General features: G+C 36.8%; 1 protein-coding gene across 5 annotated transcripts in view; it reads left to right on the forward strand.

The window, feature by feature from the left end:
* Nucleotides 1-22,275, forward strand: part of JADE3 (jade family PHD finger 3) — a 135,052-nt gene that overhangs the window by 96,769 nt on the left and 16,008 nt on the right. For all 5 annotated transcript variants that reach the window (XM_039866397.1, XM_039866400.1, XM_039866396.1 and 2 more), the window contains 4 exons: nt 8,178-8,368; nt 11,426-11,637; nt 16,525-16,692; nt 18,954-19,070. In XM_039866397.1, coding sequence (XP_039722331.1) covers nt 8,178-8,368; nt 11,426-11,637; nt 16,525-16,692; nt 18,954-19,070 — 688 coding nt within the window. The remainder of the gene's footprint in view (nt 1-8,177; nt 8,369-11,425; nt 11,638-16,524; nt 16,693-18,953; nt 19,071-22,275) is intronic.

Genomic DNA, 22,275 nt, shown 5'->3' on the forward strand with positions numbered 1-22,275 from the left:
TTTTGCCTATTTTAAATATTGGGCTGTCTTTATTGTTGAGTTGAAAAAGTTCTTTACATATTCTGGATATAAGTCGTATCAAATATATGATTTGCAAATATTTTCTTTCATTCTATGGATTGTCTTTTTACTTTCTTGGTAGTGTCCTTTGAGGCACAAAAGTTTTTAATTTTGATGAAGTTTAGTTTTTCTATTTTTTTCGTTTGGTTGCTTATCCTTTTGGTGTCAGATCTAAGAAATCATTGCCTAAATCAAGATCATGAAACTTTACACTTATTTTTTTCTAAGAATTTTTAGTTTTATCTCTTACATTTGGGTCTTTGATCCATTTCACTTAATGTTTGTATATGATATAAGGTATTAGGGGTTCAACTTCATTCCTTTGCATGTGGATATCCAGGTGCCCCAGGTTCATTTGTTGAGCAGCTTACTTTTTAAAAGTCATAGATGCTAAATACCCTAACCCCACCCATCTTGGTTTTATGAGTCACTTATAAACAAGACTGCTGTGGAAGAAAACGGTTCTTGAATCACCAAGAAATCCCAGTTCTATTTTTTTTCAAATCTCGTCTTTCACAAATTCACCAAGGTGACTTCAAGTTTTTCCTGTTTTGAACTAAGATGTTAATTTCTCTACTTTATGCTTGACTCTGACAAATATGTTACTTTTTTCCCACTATATGACAAAACACCATTTATGTTCCTTTTATTGGTTAATTTTATAACTTTTTATGTTAATGTGTTTTTTGTATGTCTTTGTTGTTGTTGTTTTTCATAAATTACAAAACTCCTAGAGAAGTTAAGGAGGTGTGTGGTAACTGTTTATTTACACTACTGAAATAATTTTTAAACAGTTTTTGAAATTAAAAGATAGTAGTAGCTTTGGGAGCACTTGATCTTGCTCTCTAGCACATGTTGTCAGTTTGGCTCAAATAAACTCTTATAAAAATTCCAAAAATAAGTTAGCTTTATTCTCAAAGCCACAAATTGAAGTTTCTTCTGCCATAACTTCCAAATCTAAACTAACATAAATGTTTCATAATAAACCCTTGCAATGATTGCTTTTAGATTTAAAACTAATATCTTCAGTGATCATGTATTGCTTTCCTATAAAGAAATGTTAATTAATAACTATTCAATTGTAAAAATTCTTCCTGTCTTCCAAATTTTATTTTATTAAAAATTATTGAGGTGACATTGTTTAACAAAAATAAGTTTCAAGTGTATCATTCAACAGAAAGTCGTACATATATTGCATTGTGTGTTCACCACCTAGAGTTAGATCCCAAATTTTAAAAATTGTAAATTAGTGTGCATTGAAGCATGATGACATTTCTTAATTCTGTGCTAAAAGTTTTCAGTACAGAATGTTATAGCAGTTTACAATAGCACATGAAGAGTATCGGAATGTAAAAACATTATTTTGGGTTGGTTCCTCCACCTTAGTTTGTTAAAACCTAATTAGTTATTTTCTACTGATAGAAATCACTTCTCTGGAGAAAATATTCTAAAATATAAATCTGTTAGAGAAATTCGATGAATTTAATACAATAGTTATTTTTATTTAAGTTAAAATATATCTTAAAATATTGGGAAACAATTCTTTACCATTATTTATTAATCAAGATAGGCCAACTGCTATGACAGACATCCCCACAAGTCTCATCATCTTTACACAATGAAGATTTTATTTCTTGTACATGTCTCCATCCAATATGGGTTTGGGATGTGGGTCACTTCTGCTCCATGTACTCATTCAGGGACTCGGGTTTTGTTTTGTTTTGTTTTTTATTAGTGGCTCCTCTACCTGCTAGGTCCTTTCCCACTCCTTTCTCCACCCCTAAATCCAGTCTGCAGGAAAAAAGAGACAGTATGAAGGGTTATGTAGTATATTTGGGAGGTGGAGGCAGCTAGGCTATGCCATAAGCCAGAACTCATTCACATGGCCCACCTAACTGCAAAGGAGGCTGCAGAATGAAGTCTTGCTATGTGCCTAAATGAGAAAGGAAACAGGGTTTGGTGAACACATAACATTTCTCCGCTACTCTTTACAGTGACATCACAAATTCACCCCCACATGAGCACAGGAATCTTACTGATTTTATTCACTACTGTAACACTGATGGCAGTTGATGCTATGATCTGCACTACCCAGATTCCCAGATTGTCTTAGGACCTCTCCACATGGTCTCTCAGCAGAATAACCTGACTTCTTACATGCCAGCTCTGGGCTCCAAGAGTGAGTATTCCAAGAGATAAGAGGTGGAAGCTGCTAGTCTCAAGGCCTGGACTCAGTAACTGGCACAACATTCCACCATCCTTCATTAGAGCAGTTGCAGAGAGCTCCCAGTCTGAATGGGAGGGAAGTAGACCCTACCTCTCGACAGAACTATCAAAGGATTTGTGACTGTCTTCAGTCTATCACAATAGTAATATTTTAATGTTTATATTTGAGTTCCTTGTCTTATTGCCTACAGACAGATTAATCAATCAGCTAGAGATGCTTACATACTAATAAAACCAAAGTAAACACTTGCTTTTTATTACTTAATTCACAAGACTTTCAAATACATCAGAATTTTATTTCCTAATGGACTTAAAAGTAATTTTGGACGTATGTAAATTAATTGACCTAATCCTGGGGTGCTAGAATTACTCTATTTGTGCTATGATAAAGAAAAAAACACAATAGAGTAGGTGAAGCAAACCTTTCAGAATTTTGTTTTGGCTTTCAGGTTAGGTTTTTCCCTCTGTTCCATTGTCCTGTCTGCAGTTCTCTTATCTCATAGTGTAATATTTGTATGTGGTGATTGAGGGAAGGGGTACAGAGAATTACAGAGCCAGCTTGCCCTGTAAGTTACAGCTACTTAGATATGTTTACTACCACAAGGAATGTTTTGAAAGTTCAACAAATAAAGTGTCAACCCCATTACATGTTTTCAGGTGGACTGTGGATGATTTTGACACTAGTCAGTAATAAACAAGCTTCAGATAGTTTTTTTGTAGGTTTTCATTTGGATATTTAAATTAGTTTCTATTGCAATAAGGTTCTAATGGAAGGAAAACAATGCTTCATGTTTGGTTGAAAGGAAGTATGCATTATAAGTTGTATGACACACAAGTGGTTAATTATGTACTTACCGTGTGTGTTTTTAAAACTAGATGAATTACTGACTTATTATAAAAATAATCATTAGAATACAAAACATTAACTGTACAGTATATATACTTATACACATGTATGTATACATAAATAAATGGGAACGTTCTTGTTTTTTTCACTTAGCAATATATCATCTTATTCTTCTGGGTTGTTAATGATACTGAAAGGGGGAATAATTAGATTTTCAGACAGGCCCTTATTTCTCCTTGGAATGTAAAAGTTTGACTAACTGGGCTGTGGACAGCAGTACTTTCTTCACTAAACTCCAGACTCAAATATATAATGACTAGTTCAACCTTTCCACTTGGATGTACAGTAGATACCTCAGACTTAAAATGTCCCAAACTAAACTACTGATCTTCCCAAACTAGTTCTACCTATAATTTTCCACATTTAACTTATGGTAGATCCATCCTTTTCTGCTGTAACTCTGCTTTTCAGTCTTTCAGGCCAGAATTCTTAGTCATCTTTGATTCTTCATTGCCTTATACCCCATATTCAATGTTAAAGGAGATCCTCTTGGATCTACTTTCAAAAGATAATTTAGATTTCATACAGTAAGTCAAGAGAAGAACAGCCCCTAATGGTAAATGGGAGCACAAACCTGCCTGCCTTCCACTCCACTGCTGTATTCTATCACCATGCCTCTCTTACCTCCCCCTACTCTCCTTGCCCCAGTCTTCCCACACCTCCTTTTCCATTCCATTTTAGGCAGCAGCAGTCCCCTACCATTCTTCCTTTCAATTATGAGAATCAGTACAGAGCACAGTGTACAGAGACTTTGATATACACTTTTACTTAAAATTTAAAGCAGTCTTTTGGCAGTTTTTCCAGTACTATTATTATATAAATTGTTTTTTCCAGTTACTGTTGTCCCCAAACTTAGCAGCATCAAGCAACTATGTTATCATATTCATGGATTTTGTGGGTTGGGAATTCAGATAGAGCATAGTAAAGATGGCTTGTTTCTACTGTACAATACCTATGACCTCATCTAAGACTTGCAGTTTGGGGATGACTCAGCAGCTGGGGGCTGGAATCATCTGCAGGCTTATTCACTAACATGTCTGTCACCTGGGCTGAAATGTCATAAGGACTGCACGTGTCCTTTCCATGCGGTTTGGCTTCCTCACAGCATGACGTGAGCATAGGCAGACCTTTTATAGACCTTAGGCATAGCTCCACATGCACATGTTCCAGCAAACAAGGTGAAAGCTATATTCCCTTTTATGACCAAGCCTTGGCAACTCTCATAGCATTACTTCTGCTGTATTCCATTGGCAGAAACACTCACAAGCTCTCCCTGATTGAAGAGGAGGGGAAAAAGATTTTACCACTTGATGTGGGAGTGGCAAAGTCACATAGAAGAGCATGTGGGATTTTAAAAATACATCCATCACAGAGATTATAATTGTCCTGTTTCATAGATGAAGCATGGAATCTGGTAGAGAAGTGGTAGCCTCAAGTGGAAAGATTAGCGAGGGGCATCTTGGGAAACTACTCCTAGAGACATTACTACAAGGATCTCCTATTTAGTTAGCTTTTAAGACATTTATTTCCAGCCTTTAAAAAATCCATGATATATAGTATTTGTGCAATATTTGTGCTGTTCACAAATGTTTCTAATCTGCTCATTGGGAAATGATGCATAGTCTCTACTTGCCTAGAGACTTAGATCAACTGAAGGTACACTGAGGACTCACTGTGCGTAAGACACCAAAAGAGGCCATAGGTAAGGTTAGAGTGGTTGCAGCTTCTTTTTAATGCCTCCTCAGTGTCACAGCAGTGTTCACATGGGCCGGAGATAGCAGATAGTTGGCCTACTCTGAGGAGTAGCAGGTGGATAGGCCTTCTTTCTACAGGGCTAAGCAGGAGTGGTTGTGGGTCCTTTCACCAAAGGTCAGTCATCCAGAAAGTTATTACAACATTCATTTACACTCAAGCATCCAAATTGAAAACTGCACTTACTGCATCATTCTAACAAAATTTCTTAGACCTCCGGGCTTGTGAGCTTTTGCTGATTTGGTCAGTAGTCTGCTGACCATTCAGAGAGTGTCTCTATTACCTTAGTGTATAGTGGCCAGGGAAGAAAATCACCCAGGGAAAATCCTAGGATTTCCTCCAGCAGTAGTAATGTTATATGTACTTGAAGATATTAAAGCTTCATTTTTAAAATTTCGAAGTAATATTTTCTTCACTAATTCTCATAGACCTTCTCCTCTTATCAAAATAAGAATTTAACAAGAATTTCTCCTTGTGAGTGTGCGTTAACTTTACCCATACGTTCTTTTGTGTTTGGTGTTACTGGTTCAGTCTATAATTTGTTTGTCAGATTCAGTCCTTAGATTCATATCTTTAGATACATATGAAAATATGCATATGAAAAGGTAAGAGATAATATCATCATTACTATAAATTTTGTTTTGAAGTATAATATATACACAGAAATCTATAACTCAGTGAATTAAATATACTCGTTTAACTGCCACTCAGATAAAGAAATAGAACATTACCAACACCCTAGAAGCTTCCTTCTGTTCCTGCCCACTAACTGACTTCTATCACCATAAGTGATTATTTCACCAGTTTTTGAACTTCATGTTGTTTATCACTGTGGTTATGAGATTCATCCATGCTGTTGCATGTAGTCAATCATTAAGGTTCACTTCTGTGTCATATTCCATTGGGTAAATATACCACATTTTATTTATCCATTCTGCTCTTGATAGATGTTTGGATTGCTTCCAGTTTTCAGCTATATATTAATGAAAAATGGTAATAGGGACATTTTTCTTCATCTTTTGATAGACATACGTGTACTTTTTGTTAAGTATATTTCTAGGAATGGGTTTGCTAGGTGATGTAGTATGTATCTGTTCAGCTATAATATCTACTGCCAAATAGTTTGCCAAACTGGTTGTCCCAATTCACGCTCCCACCAGCAGTGTATGAGAGGTCTGTTTGCTCCACTTCCTTATGAACACTTAGTATTGTCAGTTTTTGGTCAGTTTTCAAGTTTAGCCATTCTGGTGGGTAATAGTGATTGATTTCAATTTGCATTTCTGTGATAACTAATGAAATTGAGAAACTTTTAAAAGTTTTCTTGCCATCTGGATAGCTTTATTTGTCAAGTGTCTAAGATTTTGCCCAGTTTTTAATTGGATTGTCTGTCTTTTTCTAATTGATTTGTAAGAGTTTATTATATATAGTTGATAAACAGAAGTTTTTTGATCTCTTTATGGTGAATAGCTTTTGTGTCTTATTTAAAGTATTTTTGCCTATCCCAAGATTGTAAAGATATTCTCCTTTGTTTTCTTCCAGAAGTTTAATAAACATATTAATTTAAAAACATTTATAGTCTACCTCATTCCACATAGAATTTGAGGCAGTTGAAATGAATAATTAGCAAAATATTCTTCCTTTAAGAAAAAGATGACTCTTGAAAAAAATAGATGTTCTAAAATTACCTCATATGCCATGCATCAAAAAAGCGCAGCATATTTAATCTCATATAGTCTCTGGAGAATTCATATACATGTCTTGTCCTTTTCAGTTGGGTTCATTTCAGCTGGAAGCAGTCCTCTGACAGCAGTTCCCAAGTTTTTCGCTTCAATTAATATTTTAGGGTTCTGCTTTTTACTTAAATATTTGTTGCCTTTGGCTTTAAAAACTCCATATGGTAGGAAAGTTAACATGCAAATATGTGTAGCTACTAACTTAATTCAGCATATATTATTTGGAATCATAAGCTTTTGGAAGAATGCTTAGGAGGAAATATTTACTCTATATTTACAGAGTGGACTTTGCCTATATGTATTTATATGTGTTCATATGAATACATTTATGATTGAGTCCCTCTATATATATAGTAACTCTTAAAAAACTGGCTCCAGAAGCCTTACAGAGAAACAATTTTCATTATTTTATAGTGAAATATATGTCTGTTTCCTTCTCTCTTTTTTCAGATGGTCCACCTTGTCCTTTAAAATTGCCAGGGAATAATAATCCAGGTTTTCTCTTGGTTATATTTTCTGATGCTTCATGCAGCGTCTAAAACATTGTTAGTAGAATAGGCCATTGGTGTGAGATACTTCTGTTTCTTCCCTTGCTTGGTTTCCTTGCCTTGGGCTCTTAAGTGTCAGAAGGAGTGAGAGGAAATATGGGTTTACTTGGGCCTGCTGGAGAAGTTGATGGAAGAGCAAGAATCTTTCATCCCATCATGTACCCTGGCTCAGATTTATGATCACTATCATTTATGGCTGAGAAGTACCTTAAGTTTGTGTAAGTTTGTGGCTTCTTGGCTTTAACTCATATACATAAATAGCTAAAATAATAAATAAAACAATAACAACGACATTAGTGAACATTTATTTTTATTATACTCTATACTCAGTACTTTACATATTTTATTTCATATAATTTTCATAGTAGCCTTAAAAGTTTGATATTATTTTATCATAATTTATCATCATTGACCTTATTTTTTAGCTAAGAAAACTGAACCATATAGAAATTAAGTAATTGCCTAAGATCGCCATACAAGTGAGTGGCAGAAAAAAACAGGTTTATAGGAGTTTGTAGCCTTTACCACCATCCAGAATTGCCTCCATGGCAGAAAAGCATGAGCTGAAATTTATCTTTGGTAGGGAATCTGTCTGTGCCTTTGTTCATCACCCTTTCCTTGATTTCCCCTTCTAAATAAATTTGGTGGCCACTGCACCAAGAACACCCAATGCCTCATTTTATTACAATGAATAGTAGTTGAGACCCGGGAGCATTTCATTAGCAGTCACTCTTCACAGCAGATGACAAAACTGATTTTGTAGAACGATTTGCTTTCTAATAGAAAAGGATTTACCACTCCTCCAAGTTGACAGAACAGGAGATTTCCACAGGGTAGAAAGAGAGAGCATTTAACCCCACTGTATTATCTGAGTGCTATTGGGCCCATCCAGTCAGTGTGTGCAAATCTGTCATGTTGATTGTTATCAGTGTCTTTCTTTTGCTCTTCTAGGATTGTAGCTGAGAAAGTAAAGGATGTTCTGTTTATCCGGCCCCGGAAGTATATCCAGTGCTCCAATCCAGAGACCACAGAGCCTGGCTATATCAACATCACGGAGCTGGCAGCATCTGTGTGCCGCTATGACCTAGACGACATGGACATCTTCTGGCTCCAGTCACTCAATGAAGACCTTGCAGAAATGGGTAAGTTGTATTCCCACAAGTAAGTTGTTCCTTGACTCAACTTGTGATTTTTTTTTAAGTTGTCAGAACCATTTAACTTGCTTTCATCTTGTGGCTTCTTTCTTGGCCTTTTCGTTTATTTTTCTCTTTGATTTTATCTTAATAAGGCATACCTTGAAATACATAAGCATATTGAAATAGAGCAATAACATTTAAATCTGACCTTTTCTTTCCTTATTCATAGTGAATAGCACAGATCAGGGATGGCATGTAGGTTTCATGAGGCTGTTTCCGAGTTCTGAGTGTGAGAGCGATTATGGCTGATTAGACTTCTGCTTGAGAAGGGTTCTAAGACTGGCTCCTCACTCAGACCTGAAAAGCACTCACATTGGTAAGCAGGGCCAAAGGTAGTAGCACCTCTACCATCTCCTCCTCATGGAGAGAAGCTCCATCTTCAGCATTAGGCAGCACCACTACAACTGACAGGTTGATGTGACCAGGATGCCTTAATGCAGGACTTGTAATTTTGCTGCATGGAAGAAGAATGGCAGGCGTAGGGCAAAATATCCCCAACTGGAGGTAGTCTTAGCTACCTCAAGTGAGTTCTAGAGTTGTCATGCAGTTCTCAACAATAAAATAAAATGAAGTAAAAACAAAAAAAAATCTTCGAAGTAAAATAATAATAATTTTGAAGAGAATGTATGCCATACAGAACCATACCAGCAACGCTGAGAAATCCTAGACTAAAAAGAAATGTAGTTTCTATTTATACGCAACTCTTTTTGACCTGTCTTCAATATGAGCAGTGTTTTGGTCCAAGTGGTCCTGTCGAATTGTGGGTGATTTTTAGTTCTACATAAGAGATATGGTGAAGGATTCATTTTTGTTTGAATCACATTTGTTCATTGTTAGTACAAGGATCAGTGGTTTTCCTTTTCTTCCCTCCCTCTTCTCTCTGTCTCTCTTCTCTTGTCTCTCTCTTGTCTCTCTCTGTCTCTCTGTCTCTCTCTCTCTCTCTCTTCTGTCTCTTTCTTCTTTCTTTATTTCAAGGTTGGTATCTGAATGTATGTAAACAAAAAATTAAAATTGTATTAAATCCAATTTGACATAATGGTGGTACTTATCCAGTAACCAATACTTACTCCTTTTAAAACTTTTTGTTTTATGGCTTCTTTTGCTTTGCCTTCTAAGAGGAAGGGAGGTCAATTTAGGGTGGGAACCACAAAAAGAAGAAAATAAAAGACTGATGGGAAAATCAAAATATGGGAGTATAATCAAGTGGGTTGATGGCTCGATGTGTGGTGTTTATGAACCATATAACATCCATATACATTACAGTAATTACAGTGCTGCCTTCAACGTGTCTTTACCTTATAACAAGATCCCTTTGGCATTTTGCAGTTAATTTTCTTTGAATGAGTTTTTTAAAATAAACTTTTTAAATTTAGGAATAGTTTCAAATTTACAGAAAAGTTGTACCTTTAGTACAGTTACCATATACCCCTCACACAGTTTGTTTCCCCTAATGTTAACTTTTCACTTTAACGTGGTGCATTTGTCAAAGCTAAGAAACCAACACAGGTACATTATTGTTAACTAAATTCCAGATTTTATTGGGATTTCACCAATTTTTCTATTAATAACCTTTTTCTGTTCCAGGATATCATCCAGGATACCACATTGCATTTAGGCTTGGAAAAGTTTTAAAAGAGAATTGACTTAGTTCAAGCATTCCTTTAGCTAAGGAATGGTATTGTAGTGAGGCTTCTAAGAACTTAAAATAAACATTTAAAAACAACATTAAATTAAGCATTTTTTAAATTCAGATTAAGAAATTTTAAAAATTGAGCATTTACTATATACCAGGCACTATACTAAGCAACGTATGAATATTACCTCATTTCAGCCTCACTAGAAATCAGCGAGTTTGGTATAAGCCTTATTTTATTTTATAGATAAGGAAACTAAGCCCTAAAGAAGATAAATAACTTGTCAAAGTTTACATAATCAATATGAGGTCAAGTTAGAATTTGAATCCAGGTGCTCTTATAACCAAACACTATACTTCTTAACTCCAGAAAAAAAAAATTGTCATTTGTCTTGGCTGGAAAAATGAAACATTACCTAGTTTTTTGTTTGTTTGTTTTATAAGTACTTACAACATTGAAAAGGTAATTTATGTGGAATTTCAAAGTTCCTTAGGATATCTCATAGTACAAATTAAGTAGAATACTTGAATAAATTTGTTTTAGGTCATTTTGAGAATTATTTCTGAGTTTATGAGCTTTTAGAATAAATATATGTGCTCTCACAAAATCATTAGTCTGCCCAAGCAGAAAAATGTTTAATTTTATCAATGTCCACCATATAAATCTTTTATAGACTAAGAAAAGTTAAAAGTATAGAAGGAAAAGGAATCAAGAAGCAAAAAGCGTAATTTCAGAATTTGCAGTTAGACCTTTGTAAATGCTAATAGGTTTATTTTATATTGGAGTGTGCCATTGAAAAATATTATTGGATTTTTTAAAAAGTCAGGTTTGAAAACAAAATATTTCATATGTATAGTATCTAGAATTTTCTTTTATGATTTAATACCTTTTCATATAAAAATTTCCTTGTATAACTATTAGATGTGCTCATTGGGACTAATTTGCTAAGAATGATTATTTATATCAAATAGGTATGTGAGTCTAATTATTTTATAATGCTATAAGTTAAAGTATTAAAAATTAATACAAAGTTCATTTAAAGTCCTCCCTCAGTGAGAATAAGAGGAAACAGAGAGATTTAGGAGTAGACTGGCTAGGATTTAGATAGAAAATTGAGAGGGTCAGTAATATATCTTAAGCAATATGGTGAAATATATTTCTCACTCGTGTGTCAAAACACTAATATGTAATGATAGGTAAATAATAGAATAGCTCTAGTAAATGATTCTTTGAAATCTGGTTGTTTTAGATCAAAGAAGAGACGGTTTTATCCTTTAGAATATCCTCACCCCTGCACTGAGCTCTCAGTAGGTGATTTGAGAATGACAGCTGACTGATGGGTTGATTGATTGTTTGTATTTCTGTGCAGGTTGTGGGCCAGTTGATGAGAATCTTATGGAAAAAGCAATAGAAGTCCTGGAACGCCATTGCCATGAAAATATGAACCATGCTATTGAGACAGAGGAAGGGCTAGGCATAGAGTATGATGAAGATGTGATCTGTGATGTGTGCCGGTCTCCAGACAGTGAAGAAGGGAATGATATGGTGTTCTGTGATAAGTGTAACATCTGTGTGCATCAGGTTAGTGAGAGTGGAGACCGCCACCTCCCTACGGTCAGCCTTGCTGAAGCTCAGTGATAATCTCTAGCACCCATATCTGGGTAGCAGCTCACATTTAGGGGGAAAATAAAGATTTGGCCTGGCTGTTCTTCCGTAATTCCTTTAGAAACAATACTTCTTATAATCCCCAAGGTGACTTACTTACTAATTTTACCCCAGGGGGTTAAACCTGGATGTTTATTATATCCCTTTATGCCCATGCATTGGGCATTGAGATTGCCTTGTTCAGTACTTTTACAGTCCCCTGGGGAGTCTCCTTGCTGCCTGCCTTGGAGTCTGTCCTCTGACTTCAAATCTCTGTTACATCATCAAGTTACAACCCTGGTCAGTAACCTTGGTGAGTTTATACTTCCCACAGCTGGAAGTTCAGACTCCTTATCCTGGTACCCAGAGACATCCTCCATCTCCCAAATATACCACTCCCAGGAAGCTAGGTCTACTTCATTGTTAAAGATAATATAGTCTTAGGATTGTAAAAGACTGTCCCACTCCTCAGTTTCACAGGTAATACTAAGAGAAGTGACTACCCAAGCTCTTAGAGCTAGTTCATTCTTTCTGCCACACTGCCTTTTTAATTAATAATGATATCACCATTCTTTTCAGCTCTTTTCTTCCTCCACAAGCCCTGTGCTCCAGTGAAATAAGGTGACTCAAGGTGGCAGTGATAAATATTCCTGATACTGTCCTTTCTCCAGATTTCAGCCATACTCCAATTTAAAATGTCGTCTCCCACCTCCAGCTGTCAAAAATCTACATATCTTCCAAAATAGTTCAAATCCTTTCTTGAACTCCCCGACCCTAAGTGATTTTTTCACTCTTGTGAACCTGTTGTACGTTTCATTCATTTTATTAATTTATCTAGCAGATAGGTACACAACACTATCCATTTGCTAGAACTATGCTGTATACTGAAGACACAGTCAGTGATGAAGAGGCAGACATGGTCTTCACCCTCAAGGAGATCAGAGTCTGGTGTGGGGACTACAGGGAAACTGCCCATTTAGCATAGTATGTCATTTTTTGTAGATAGAAGTCCCTGCTGCTATGGAGGTACATGGGAGGGATAGGAGTTGGGGACAACTTCCATGAGGTGGTATCCAAGCTGAATGCCAGATAAAACAGCAACGTTTGTTCAGGCAGAGAGGAGAACATATTCAGACGGGTAGTGAGAGTGGGCAAAGCACATTGGAGGCAACTCTGAGCACTTCAGTAGTGAGTGGAGCAGGGAAGGCATGGAGAGTTAGGGTAGAGAAGGATACAATGGATGCATGTGAAGGGGCTTCTCTCATAAACTGAGGAACTTCAGTTTTGTCCTGTCAACCCTGAAGGATAGGATTTGTATTTTAGAATACAAGAAATAGAGAGAAACCAAAGCTTAAGACTTTAGTTTAATTCCCTGGGCCACCTAATCTAACCCTCTGTATTAGAAGGTACTCAAAATTATTCTGTCACCAATTGGGTCTTTTTCTTCATTTTACTTGTGTCCCTTAAAATACTAGATTTCAAAAATTTATATTCACTCCACCAGTTATTGTCATTTATGTCACACCTTAGAGAGAGAAATCTTTACTACGTAAGTATGAACTTAAGTATCTGACAATACAGGTCCACCAATCCCTTCTCTGCAATTCCAAACTTTTAAAACTCTGAAAACTGCAAATTTTTGCTGAAGTTTGGCACCAAAACTGATTTGGGGCAATAGTAGAACTCACCCAATATGAGGCTATTTATAGTCTTTATCCCATTTTGTGTAAATATCACATATTTTTTAAAGAAATATTAATGAATTTGATTATATGGTACTGCCCCTGGTCCCATTGAGGGGTTAGGTGTTATAGCGTGTGTGTACTGTATTACTTTCCTGAGATCTGAGCAATCCTGAATTTCCTGATGTTTCTCACTCTAGGATTTTCAGGTAAATGATTGCAAATCTGTAGTAGGCTTAAAGGGAGAAGTACAAAGGTCAGCTGTATATATTTTCTGTATTTGTCCTTCACAGTTGAGACAAAATATTAAGGAACTATTTTCAGGTTTTTTGACTAACGAAATGAAGCATAATTCTCCTCAAAGGTATTTTATTTGTTTTGAAAACATCCAATAAAGACTATAAATGATGCCCTTTCATCACGTAGAAAAAGATGACAGTGACACTTGACCAAGCTTTGCAGAATGTAAACTGGTTTGTATTAAATAAAGCTGGATGTCGTGCCACATAAAGTTTCATACAAAAGAGATTCTTCCCAAGTGAGTATAGTCACTTGAATTCTAAAGAGTTACTTAGGTTAGAGCTCCCTCTGTTGACTGAAAAGTGACTTTAAATGATTTGAAAAATTTGGTTTACTCTTTAACAGAATCTGAAACATGTTGGCATCTGTATTTATTAAACATAATTTTTCTTATTTACTGCCATATTATCTCAAATGTTTGTTCCTCTGTGCCTATAATACACTTATTGTCAGCATTTTAGAAGAGAGGTTTACATCAATAGACTTCAGATTTTAATAGTAAATTTAAATTTTTTTCATTAAAAAATGTGAAAATTAAGACCATTCCAAGTCCCTTTAAATGTTCCATTTTCTGCTTATTAGTCCAGGTATTGAACACTCAAATTGAGGCTTAAATTAATTTGCGTGAAGGTACATGGTCATAGTCTTTATATTTGTCATATATGTAATATTTGGCATTGAGTTTATTACCCCCCGAAATTATATGCAAAACATATGTTCATGCACTTGTGCAATTTTCTCAAGAGAGTCCACAGCCTTCATCATTTTGTGATCTACAAAAAGTTAAGAACCACTGCTATGAAATACAGGCTCTATGGTCTTATGACTATTAATACATCTACACAAGATTCAGTAAATGATTTTCTTCCCAATAGAATGGCCAGGAGATATAGAGTATTCCTAGAACCGGCCATTGGTTTTTCTTCTGCTGGTCTGGAAGAGGCTCTGTTCTAGGAATGAAGCTTGCTTTCATTTCCTAACAATCTTTCTGGACCTCAGAGAAAGGACAGCTTTGAAAATTATAAAATGATGCCCTGCTATTGTGAGAGCAGCCTGGTTGGAGTCCAGCTTCAGTTCTTGAGCTAAATTAAGTTGTTCTACCAAACCACCTACTTGAGCTCAGTATGAAGAGCATTCCAGATAAACTGATGACAAAGGACCTAACCCCCAGTGACCTTAAAATCTCACTGAGGAGACGAAACATAACAGCCAAAGTAGAGAAGACTACATGATGTGGACTACATACCTAGTGATGGAAACCACACTGAGTAGAGCACAGGGGTGGAGAAGTAGAGCAGACACAAGGGGATGCAGTGATCTGAGAAGCGAGGTGAGGAGAAGCAGGCTTTAGATCAGGGGCCAGCAAACATTTTCTTCGATGGGCAAGATAGTAAATATTTTTAGACTTTGAGGGCTATATATATAGTCCCTGTTACCTATTTTTTAACATCTTTTTAAAAGTATGAAAACCATTCTCAGCTTACTGGCTTTACAAAACAGGCCTCACGTAGTTTATGAACCCCTGGTTTAAATGGGGGTGGGGGTAATAACAGAAGGAATTTCTAAAGGGTATGTTGCTGTGCAGTGGTATAAATTCATTGTTTTAATAAGAAGAATATGGCAGCCAAACTGAGGAAGGATTGAAGGCGTGAAGGGGGTAAAAGAGGACTTAGAAATAAATCAATCTAGGTATGACCTGATGAGGACTTGAATATAGAGCAGTTATGGTGGGATGGATAGAAAGGTCAGAGTCTAGGGATCACTCTGTAGGAAGGACTAGTAAGCCCCAGAGGCAGTAGATGAAGGAAAGTGGATAATATGAGTGCAGGAATTTGGATCTGGAAGCTGGGAACCATGGGAGCAATATGGATAGAGTTTGGAAAAGAGGCAAGTTAGGGGATTGACATCATGGCACCTGTTGTAACTTGAATCTGGGCACCTGTTGTAACTTGAATCTGAGCTATGAGTGAACCTCCTAGGGGAGGCATGAAGCTGCCATGATGAATCAGTCAGTGGTGGAGGGTGTGCCAGGCTATACGGGGAGCCATGTGGCCCCCAGGTTTGATCTCTAATGGTGAGAGTAGAGCAGTAAGTGGGGAAGGGTGGGCAAAATGGAGGTAGTGAAAAGGAAATCTAGAACGTTTTCCAAATTAATCTCCTTCCTCCTCTAGTAATTCATTTATTTATTTGTCCAGCTTCATTCCTTAAAGGATTTTGAAGCAGCTTCCAGAACTCATTATGGAGTATTGTGTTTAGTCTAATATTCTGTTCAATTCAGGAATCATTCACAAAGCCCTTTTTCTTCAACCCAAGCAAGTAATTGCTACAATTTGCTAAGTGCTTTTTATACACTAGGCACTGTTAGGCTTTAAACGTCAGCTCATTTGCTCCTCAGAAGTTTCATTCTGTTTATTTTCTAACACTTTTTCTTGATCACAACACTGCATGACATGTAGAAATTGTTCAATAAGTATATGACTAATTATAATAATCATTGAAGAAGCTTTAGAAAACAGGGGAAAAAGAAAAATATATGTAATCCCCAAAGGCAAATAACAGGTGGGCTAGCTTTTGCGTCTATTCCCTTCTAGTCTTATTCTATCATCATTAAAGTCAGTTCTCATAGATAGACATGCTGATCTTAGAAAAGATAACTGGAAGTTGCCTTTTTTTTTTTTTTTGAGTGTTTTAAAACTACCAAATTCTGGATATGAGCTTGTTTGGCCTTATTTGTCTCTTTCTGCTAAAAACAGAGGGTACTTTGTTGACTGTACCAGACAGCAGACATCAACCATGGTGAGAAGATACTAATCATTCTCCCCTCTCCTCCTCATGTCTCCAGGCCTGCTACGGCATCCTCAAGGTCCCAGAAGGCAGCTGGCTGTGTCGCTCCTGTGTCCTGGGCATTCGTCCGCAATGTATCTTATGTCCAAAGAAAGGTGGAGCCATGAAAGCCACCAAGACAGGAGCTAAATGGGCTCATGTCAGCTGTGCTCTGTGGATTCCTGAGGTAAGAACTTGCCTAGGCCTGTGAGGCCATTTGCTCCAGGGTACCCCCATTTCTGACAACATTCAGACTGACTCAGGCTTCATAGAGAAACTTCATGCTTGCCCATGTTCCTAAGGTGATATGCTTCCACTTGAACTCCCTCACATCCTTCTTAAATCCAAGTGATTTTGTAAGCCCACGCTGATTAATTTGTAGGTGGTACTACCAGTGATGTTGAATAAATTTGTACAAGAAGGAAAGGCACAAAAAGACCAGGGTATGAGCAGCAGATTTTTTAAGGTGAAACTTACCTTAAAATACCAAATCTTAAGTGTAGGGTTTCATGAATTTTCACACATTTGTATCTGGAACCACAACCCAGATCAAGATATGGAACACCCCGGAAGGATCTCTCATACCCACTTTTCCAGTCCTTCTCTGGGTCCCTATTACCCAAGAGTGATTTCTATCACTATAGATTAGTTTTGTCTGTTTTTGGACTTCATATAAATAGAATCATACATTATACACTTTTTTTCCTGTCTAGCTAGCACTCTATGTTTCATTCCTTTCTATTTGTATTCCATTGTATGGATATACCATAATTTATCCATTGTCCTTTGATGGACATTTGAGTTGTTTCCAGTTTTAGGTTATTACAGAAAAGTGAACAACAGTTCTTTTCCCCACTGTGATGGTTGCCCTTTGATTTTGGAAACTCTTTGCAGAGCTTGGACTAAATATTTGTTTAAGAGCTTCTTTATTCAAAACTCCATCTGTCATAGTTTAATCTGGTTCTTCAGTTTCTGGTATTTCCTGATGGGCTATGTGCACAATAAGTTGATTAAAAGGGGCTTCCAAACATTACTTCCCCTTACTTCTTATGGCTGCCCTTTTTTAAATCTGTTTGGACATCCCACTCACAGCCTCTTTCCCCAACCCCTATTCAAGCGAGCAAATTTGTTAGTAGTTTAACTATAGGACGAGAGAGACTGCAGAATTTAGTTCGTGGGAGAGCTGATAATACTATATCAGTAATTCATTCTCCTTTAAAACTTCCCTGGCTTTATTTTTGTTAATGTCAGTTCCAGGGAAGTTATCCAACAGTCAGCTCACAGAGTTCAGCTGAAAGTTCTAGATACTACTGTGGTATTCTTATAGATATAGAAGTCAGTATTTTTAATACTATTTGAGTAGTGGTTTTTTTCTTACTATGAACATCCGGCTTATAGACATATGAAATGAACTCTTGGGTTTCTGGCCTGAGAGTGACTATTTTCCAGCAGCAGATCTCCCAGCTAATAGAGCAGGCTCTCTCGGCATATAAAAAAAGTCTGGAACATGACTCAGGAAGAGTTCTTTAAAAGTAAAAGAAGCTTTTGCACCTATTGACATTCTTTTATGGTTTCTATTACCTGGTTTCTAGTACCTTTTGGGCTGTTTAAGACCTCTGTGTTCTTTCTACTGCTGGTTTCTTGATGAGGGCAAAACTTATACCAGTTTAACCATCCTTATTCAACAGTCCTTCACTTTTTAAAGTTGTATCTCTCTTAGAAACATGTACATTTTTTTATAAATAAGAAAAAACACTTTTTACCAGAAGTTGCTTGCCCTCTTCTTTTTACATGAAAATTTTTTTTCTTTCTTTTTAAAAACATCCATTTCCTTTCAGCTCACTCCCAACGACTGATTTCACTTTGAAGTTACTGAGAGAGTAGAGTAAGCCGATAATAGAAATGTGATCTTAAAGACTTCGGTTTACAGATGTCATCATCCTCATTCTTTCTACTTAGATGCTGCAATCTCTTCATTCTACAGATTGCTGCTACTTTCCAACAATATCATGCTTCCATGTAAACTGAACTGAAAGTCTTGTCACTGCCTCTGTTTTTCATCCTTAATTAATTAAATGAGAAAACAAGGCATATGGCACCATCTCTAATACGATAGGTGCTAGATTTTATAAATTTTAATTCCTTTCCTTAGTAGCTTTCTTTGGTTCCTAAGTATAGATATCAGTGATTCATTAAGTTAACCACGCCTACTCTCCACTCCTGCCCTCATCCAATATATGAATCATTTACATTACTGGAAATGATCGAAGGTCTGAGCAGTGGCTAGAGACAAGTTTTACTTATTCTTGGTCCCATAGTAACCTTAAGAGACGTGTCTCACCTCATTGTTTTGATGTTCTGAGCTTCATGTAACATCATTTATGGTTTATAAAAGGCACTTCGGGAATGCCTTAGTGCCTCTGCCTTATGGTGGTGTTTTATTTGTAGGTCAGCATTGGTTGTCCCGAGAGGATGGAACCAATCACAAAGATATCCCACATCCCGCCGAGTCGGTGGGCTTTAGTTTGCAGCCTGTGCAAATTGAAGACAGGGGCTTGCATTCAGGTAAGTCCCCATGGGAAGTGGTGGAGTGTGCTAACACCAAATTGGCTAGACTTGCCCTCTCAGTGAGACCATCTTGTTAACTGAATGGTTACTCGAGAGGCCTCCCACTCATTCCCATGGCTCTGCCATTGTACAGACCATTTCTGGAACCTTTTTTTTGGATGTTGCCTCGGAAGCCTTCAGCTTAATCTTTTTAGTATCCATAGTGATAGTTAATTTCCATCCTTTGCTATTAGATATAATGAATTAGGTGAGTTCTGAAGCTAAATGACACCATCCTGGGTGGAAACAAGCCATCACTGTAAAACAACCAGGCCCATGTTTTTGTGTAGCTCACCCATTGACTATCAATGGACTTGGCTTCCAGGATAATTTGATAGATGACCCTGTTGCTGGACTAAATGCAACTCATTTTGGTAGAGCAAGATGCCTCTGAATGGGTAAATTCTGGTGGATAGGTTGGAAAGTCATTCTCACTCGTTGCATATGGTAGTGCAAGTAAAGTTTTCTAAGACTTCTGGGGCATAGGAATTCAGCTACTTGAAGTAGAAGTAGTAGCTGGTATACTCAATGAAAAGGGATCATATAACATCATAGCTTAATAGCTTAGGGACAGTAACTTTAGGTGTTCATGAGGTTCCTTGCTATCTGGCTCATCTAGTAGATTTCTTATTCCAGACCTGGGATCAGCCACTCCTCCAATTAACCCTGGTTCTTTTACTGGGAAATTGTATTTAAGGAACACAATCTGGACCCCAAAGTCCCTTTTAATTTTTTAAACTCGTTTTTACATCTGACAGAATTGGATATTTGGTCTTGCTTTTTAAAAAACTTATTTTTTACAGATTTCATTTAACCACAGCACTTTAGCAATTATAAAGGAAAAACATTTTAAGAAAAATTATTCCCATGGGGTCTACTACCTTAACACATTGCCTGTTTGTTTTTGTAAGTTCTCTCCCTGTTGCTCCCCATATATGAGCCCTTCGAGGGCCACAGTTGTGCAGTATTCTTCTGTGAATTGCCTCTAGCACAAAGGAGAGTGCCTGCCCATTGTTAGTGCTCAATTAGTGTTTATTGAATAAATATATTGTATCATAGATTAGTTTGTAATATGCATTCTCCCCACTGAAAAATAAAATATTTTCCATGTTTTCGTAGTTATTATTTAGTCATTTTATAATAGTATATTGCATTTTTATCCATTGATTTACTTATTTTTTCTTATTGCGGTACCTGCATTTTCCCTCCTATTTTTGCTATTTTAAAGGATGATTTTTTTTCCTAACAGTTAGGAATTGGCAGTGTGATTGTGGTGAGAGAAAACACTGCCCTTGACCTGAGTTTGCATTACAGCCCCGCATTACCACACTCTGCTCTCTATTATAGTTATTTATCTATGAATTTTATCTTCCATAATAGACTGTAGGCTCAGACTATTTCATCCTTAGATCCCCCACCCCCCCGACATAGTAGGCAGACAATAAATATTACATTGATGGATGATGAACAGATGGATAGATGAAACATTTGAGAGTAGGTTTTTTATTTGCAGGGCAATGGTTCTTACTTTTATTAGAGTTCATATTCTGCAGTTTTTAAAGATTTTGATCAAATTAAGAGTTAAAATTTTGACTTTATTTGTGGACTGTAAATTTTTCATATTTTATGTGTTATGAAATATTATTCCTCTTTTTATTTTTTTCTACTACTTAAAAATGTGAAAACCATCCTTAGCTCATGGGCCACATAAAAACAGGCAGCTGGCTGCATTTGGTTTCTGGTCCACAGTTTGCCAGCCCCTGGTTTAGGGCTTCCAGAGCATGTATGAGATCTCTTTGTTTTACTCCAAGTTTGAGCAAGGAGGGGGAGAATTGCAGGTTTGAGCAGATAAGTAACACGGTTTGATTTATATTTTTAAGGATCACTACATGGAATGATTTGATATCTAAGATTTGCTTCAAAATAATCTGGAGGACAGGGTAGTATGGGAGTTAAAGATAAAACGAGATTGGTCATACACTAATAATTATTGAAGCTGACTGATGGTTATATGGAGTTTATTATAGTGCTCTTTATGCTATTACATAGGTTTTTTAATTTCCATAGTAAAAGATTAAAAACAAAAATAGGCACTCTGTAGAATAGACCAAGAAGAAGGAAGGTTAGAAACAGGAAAAGCAATTAGGAGGCTATTAAAATAATACATGAGAAATGGTCGTGGCTTTGACCAGAGTGATAGCCTTGGAGGTGGTGGAAAGTGGTTGGATTCTGGATGAATGTTGAAAGTAGAGCCAATAGAATTGACTTTGGCTCAGATATGAGGTGTGAGAGAAAGATAAAAGTTGGGAATACCTCCAGGTTTTTGGCCCAAACAGTGGGAAGGTGAAGTTGCCGTAAATCTGCAGATGTAGAACAGATTTAGGGGGAAATAGGAGTTCAGTCTTAGGCATTTAAGTTTGAGATGTCTATCAGGTATCCTAGTAGAAATGTCAAGCTGGCAGTTGTCTATGTGAGTTTGGGGTTTGGGGAGAAGTTTTGGACTGAAGACATAAATGTGTGAGTCATTGGTATATAGATAGCTTTAGTCTGGACTGGGTACGATCACCGAATGAGTGTTGATAGAGAGAACAGTACCAAGCACTAGGCCTTGAAGCATTCCAGCATTAAGAAGTCAAGGAGAGTAGCAAGAACTAACAGAGGAGACTGGGAACAGGCCACCAGGGAGACAGAAGGAAAACCAAGAGCCTGTAGTAGCCTAGAAATCAAAGGAAGAAAGCATTTCAAGGAGAAGGAAAAGATCAGTGGTGTTAAATGCTGCTGAAGTAAGATGAGGACTACAAATTGACACCTGAATTTAGTAATGTGATTATTAGTAATCTGGATGAGCAGTTTAGGTGGAGTGGTGATGGCAATAGCTACATTGTCAAGGGTCAGGGCAAAGAAATGGTGTAGGAACAGTCCAGAAAAGTGAGGGAAAGAGGTCTTTTCTTTAAGACGGAAGAAATAACAAGTATGTGTGTATACTTGTTAACATATAGAACATAACTATGCATGCAGAGAGTGACCCAGTGGAGAAGAAAAACTGCTGTAGCAAAGTTTTTCAGTAGGTGAGAAAAGGTAAAGTATGCAATGGAGGGGTGGCTTTAGGCAAGAGTACAGATAGTTCTTTCCAGAAAACAGGCTTGAAGGCAGAGTGTATACG

Source organism: Pteropus medius, unplaced genomic scaffold (assembly GCF_902729225.1).
Source record: "Pteropus medius unplaced genomic scaffold, Ma_sr-lr_union100, whole genome shotgun sequence".
Classification (NCBI taxonomy): domain Eukaryota; kingdom Metazoa; phylum Chordata; class Mammalia; order Chiroptera; family Pteropodidae; genus Pteropus; species Pteropus medius.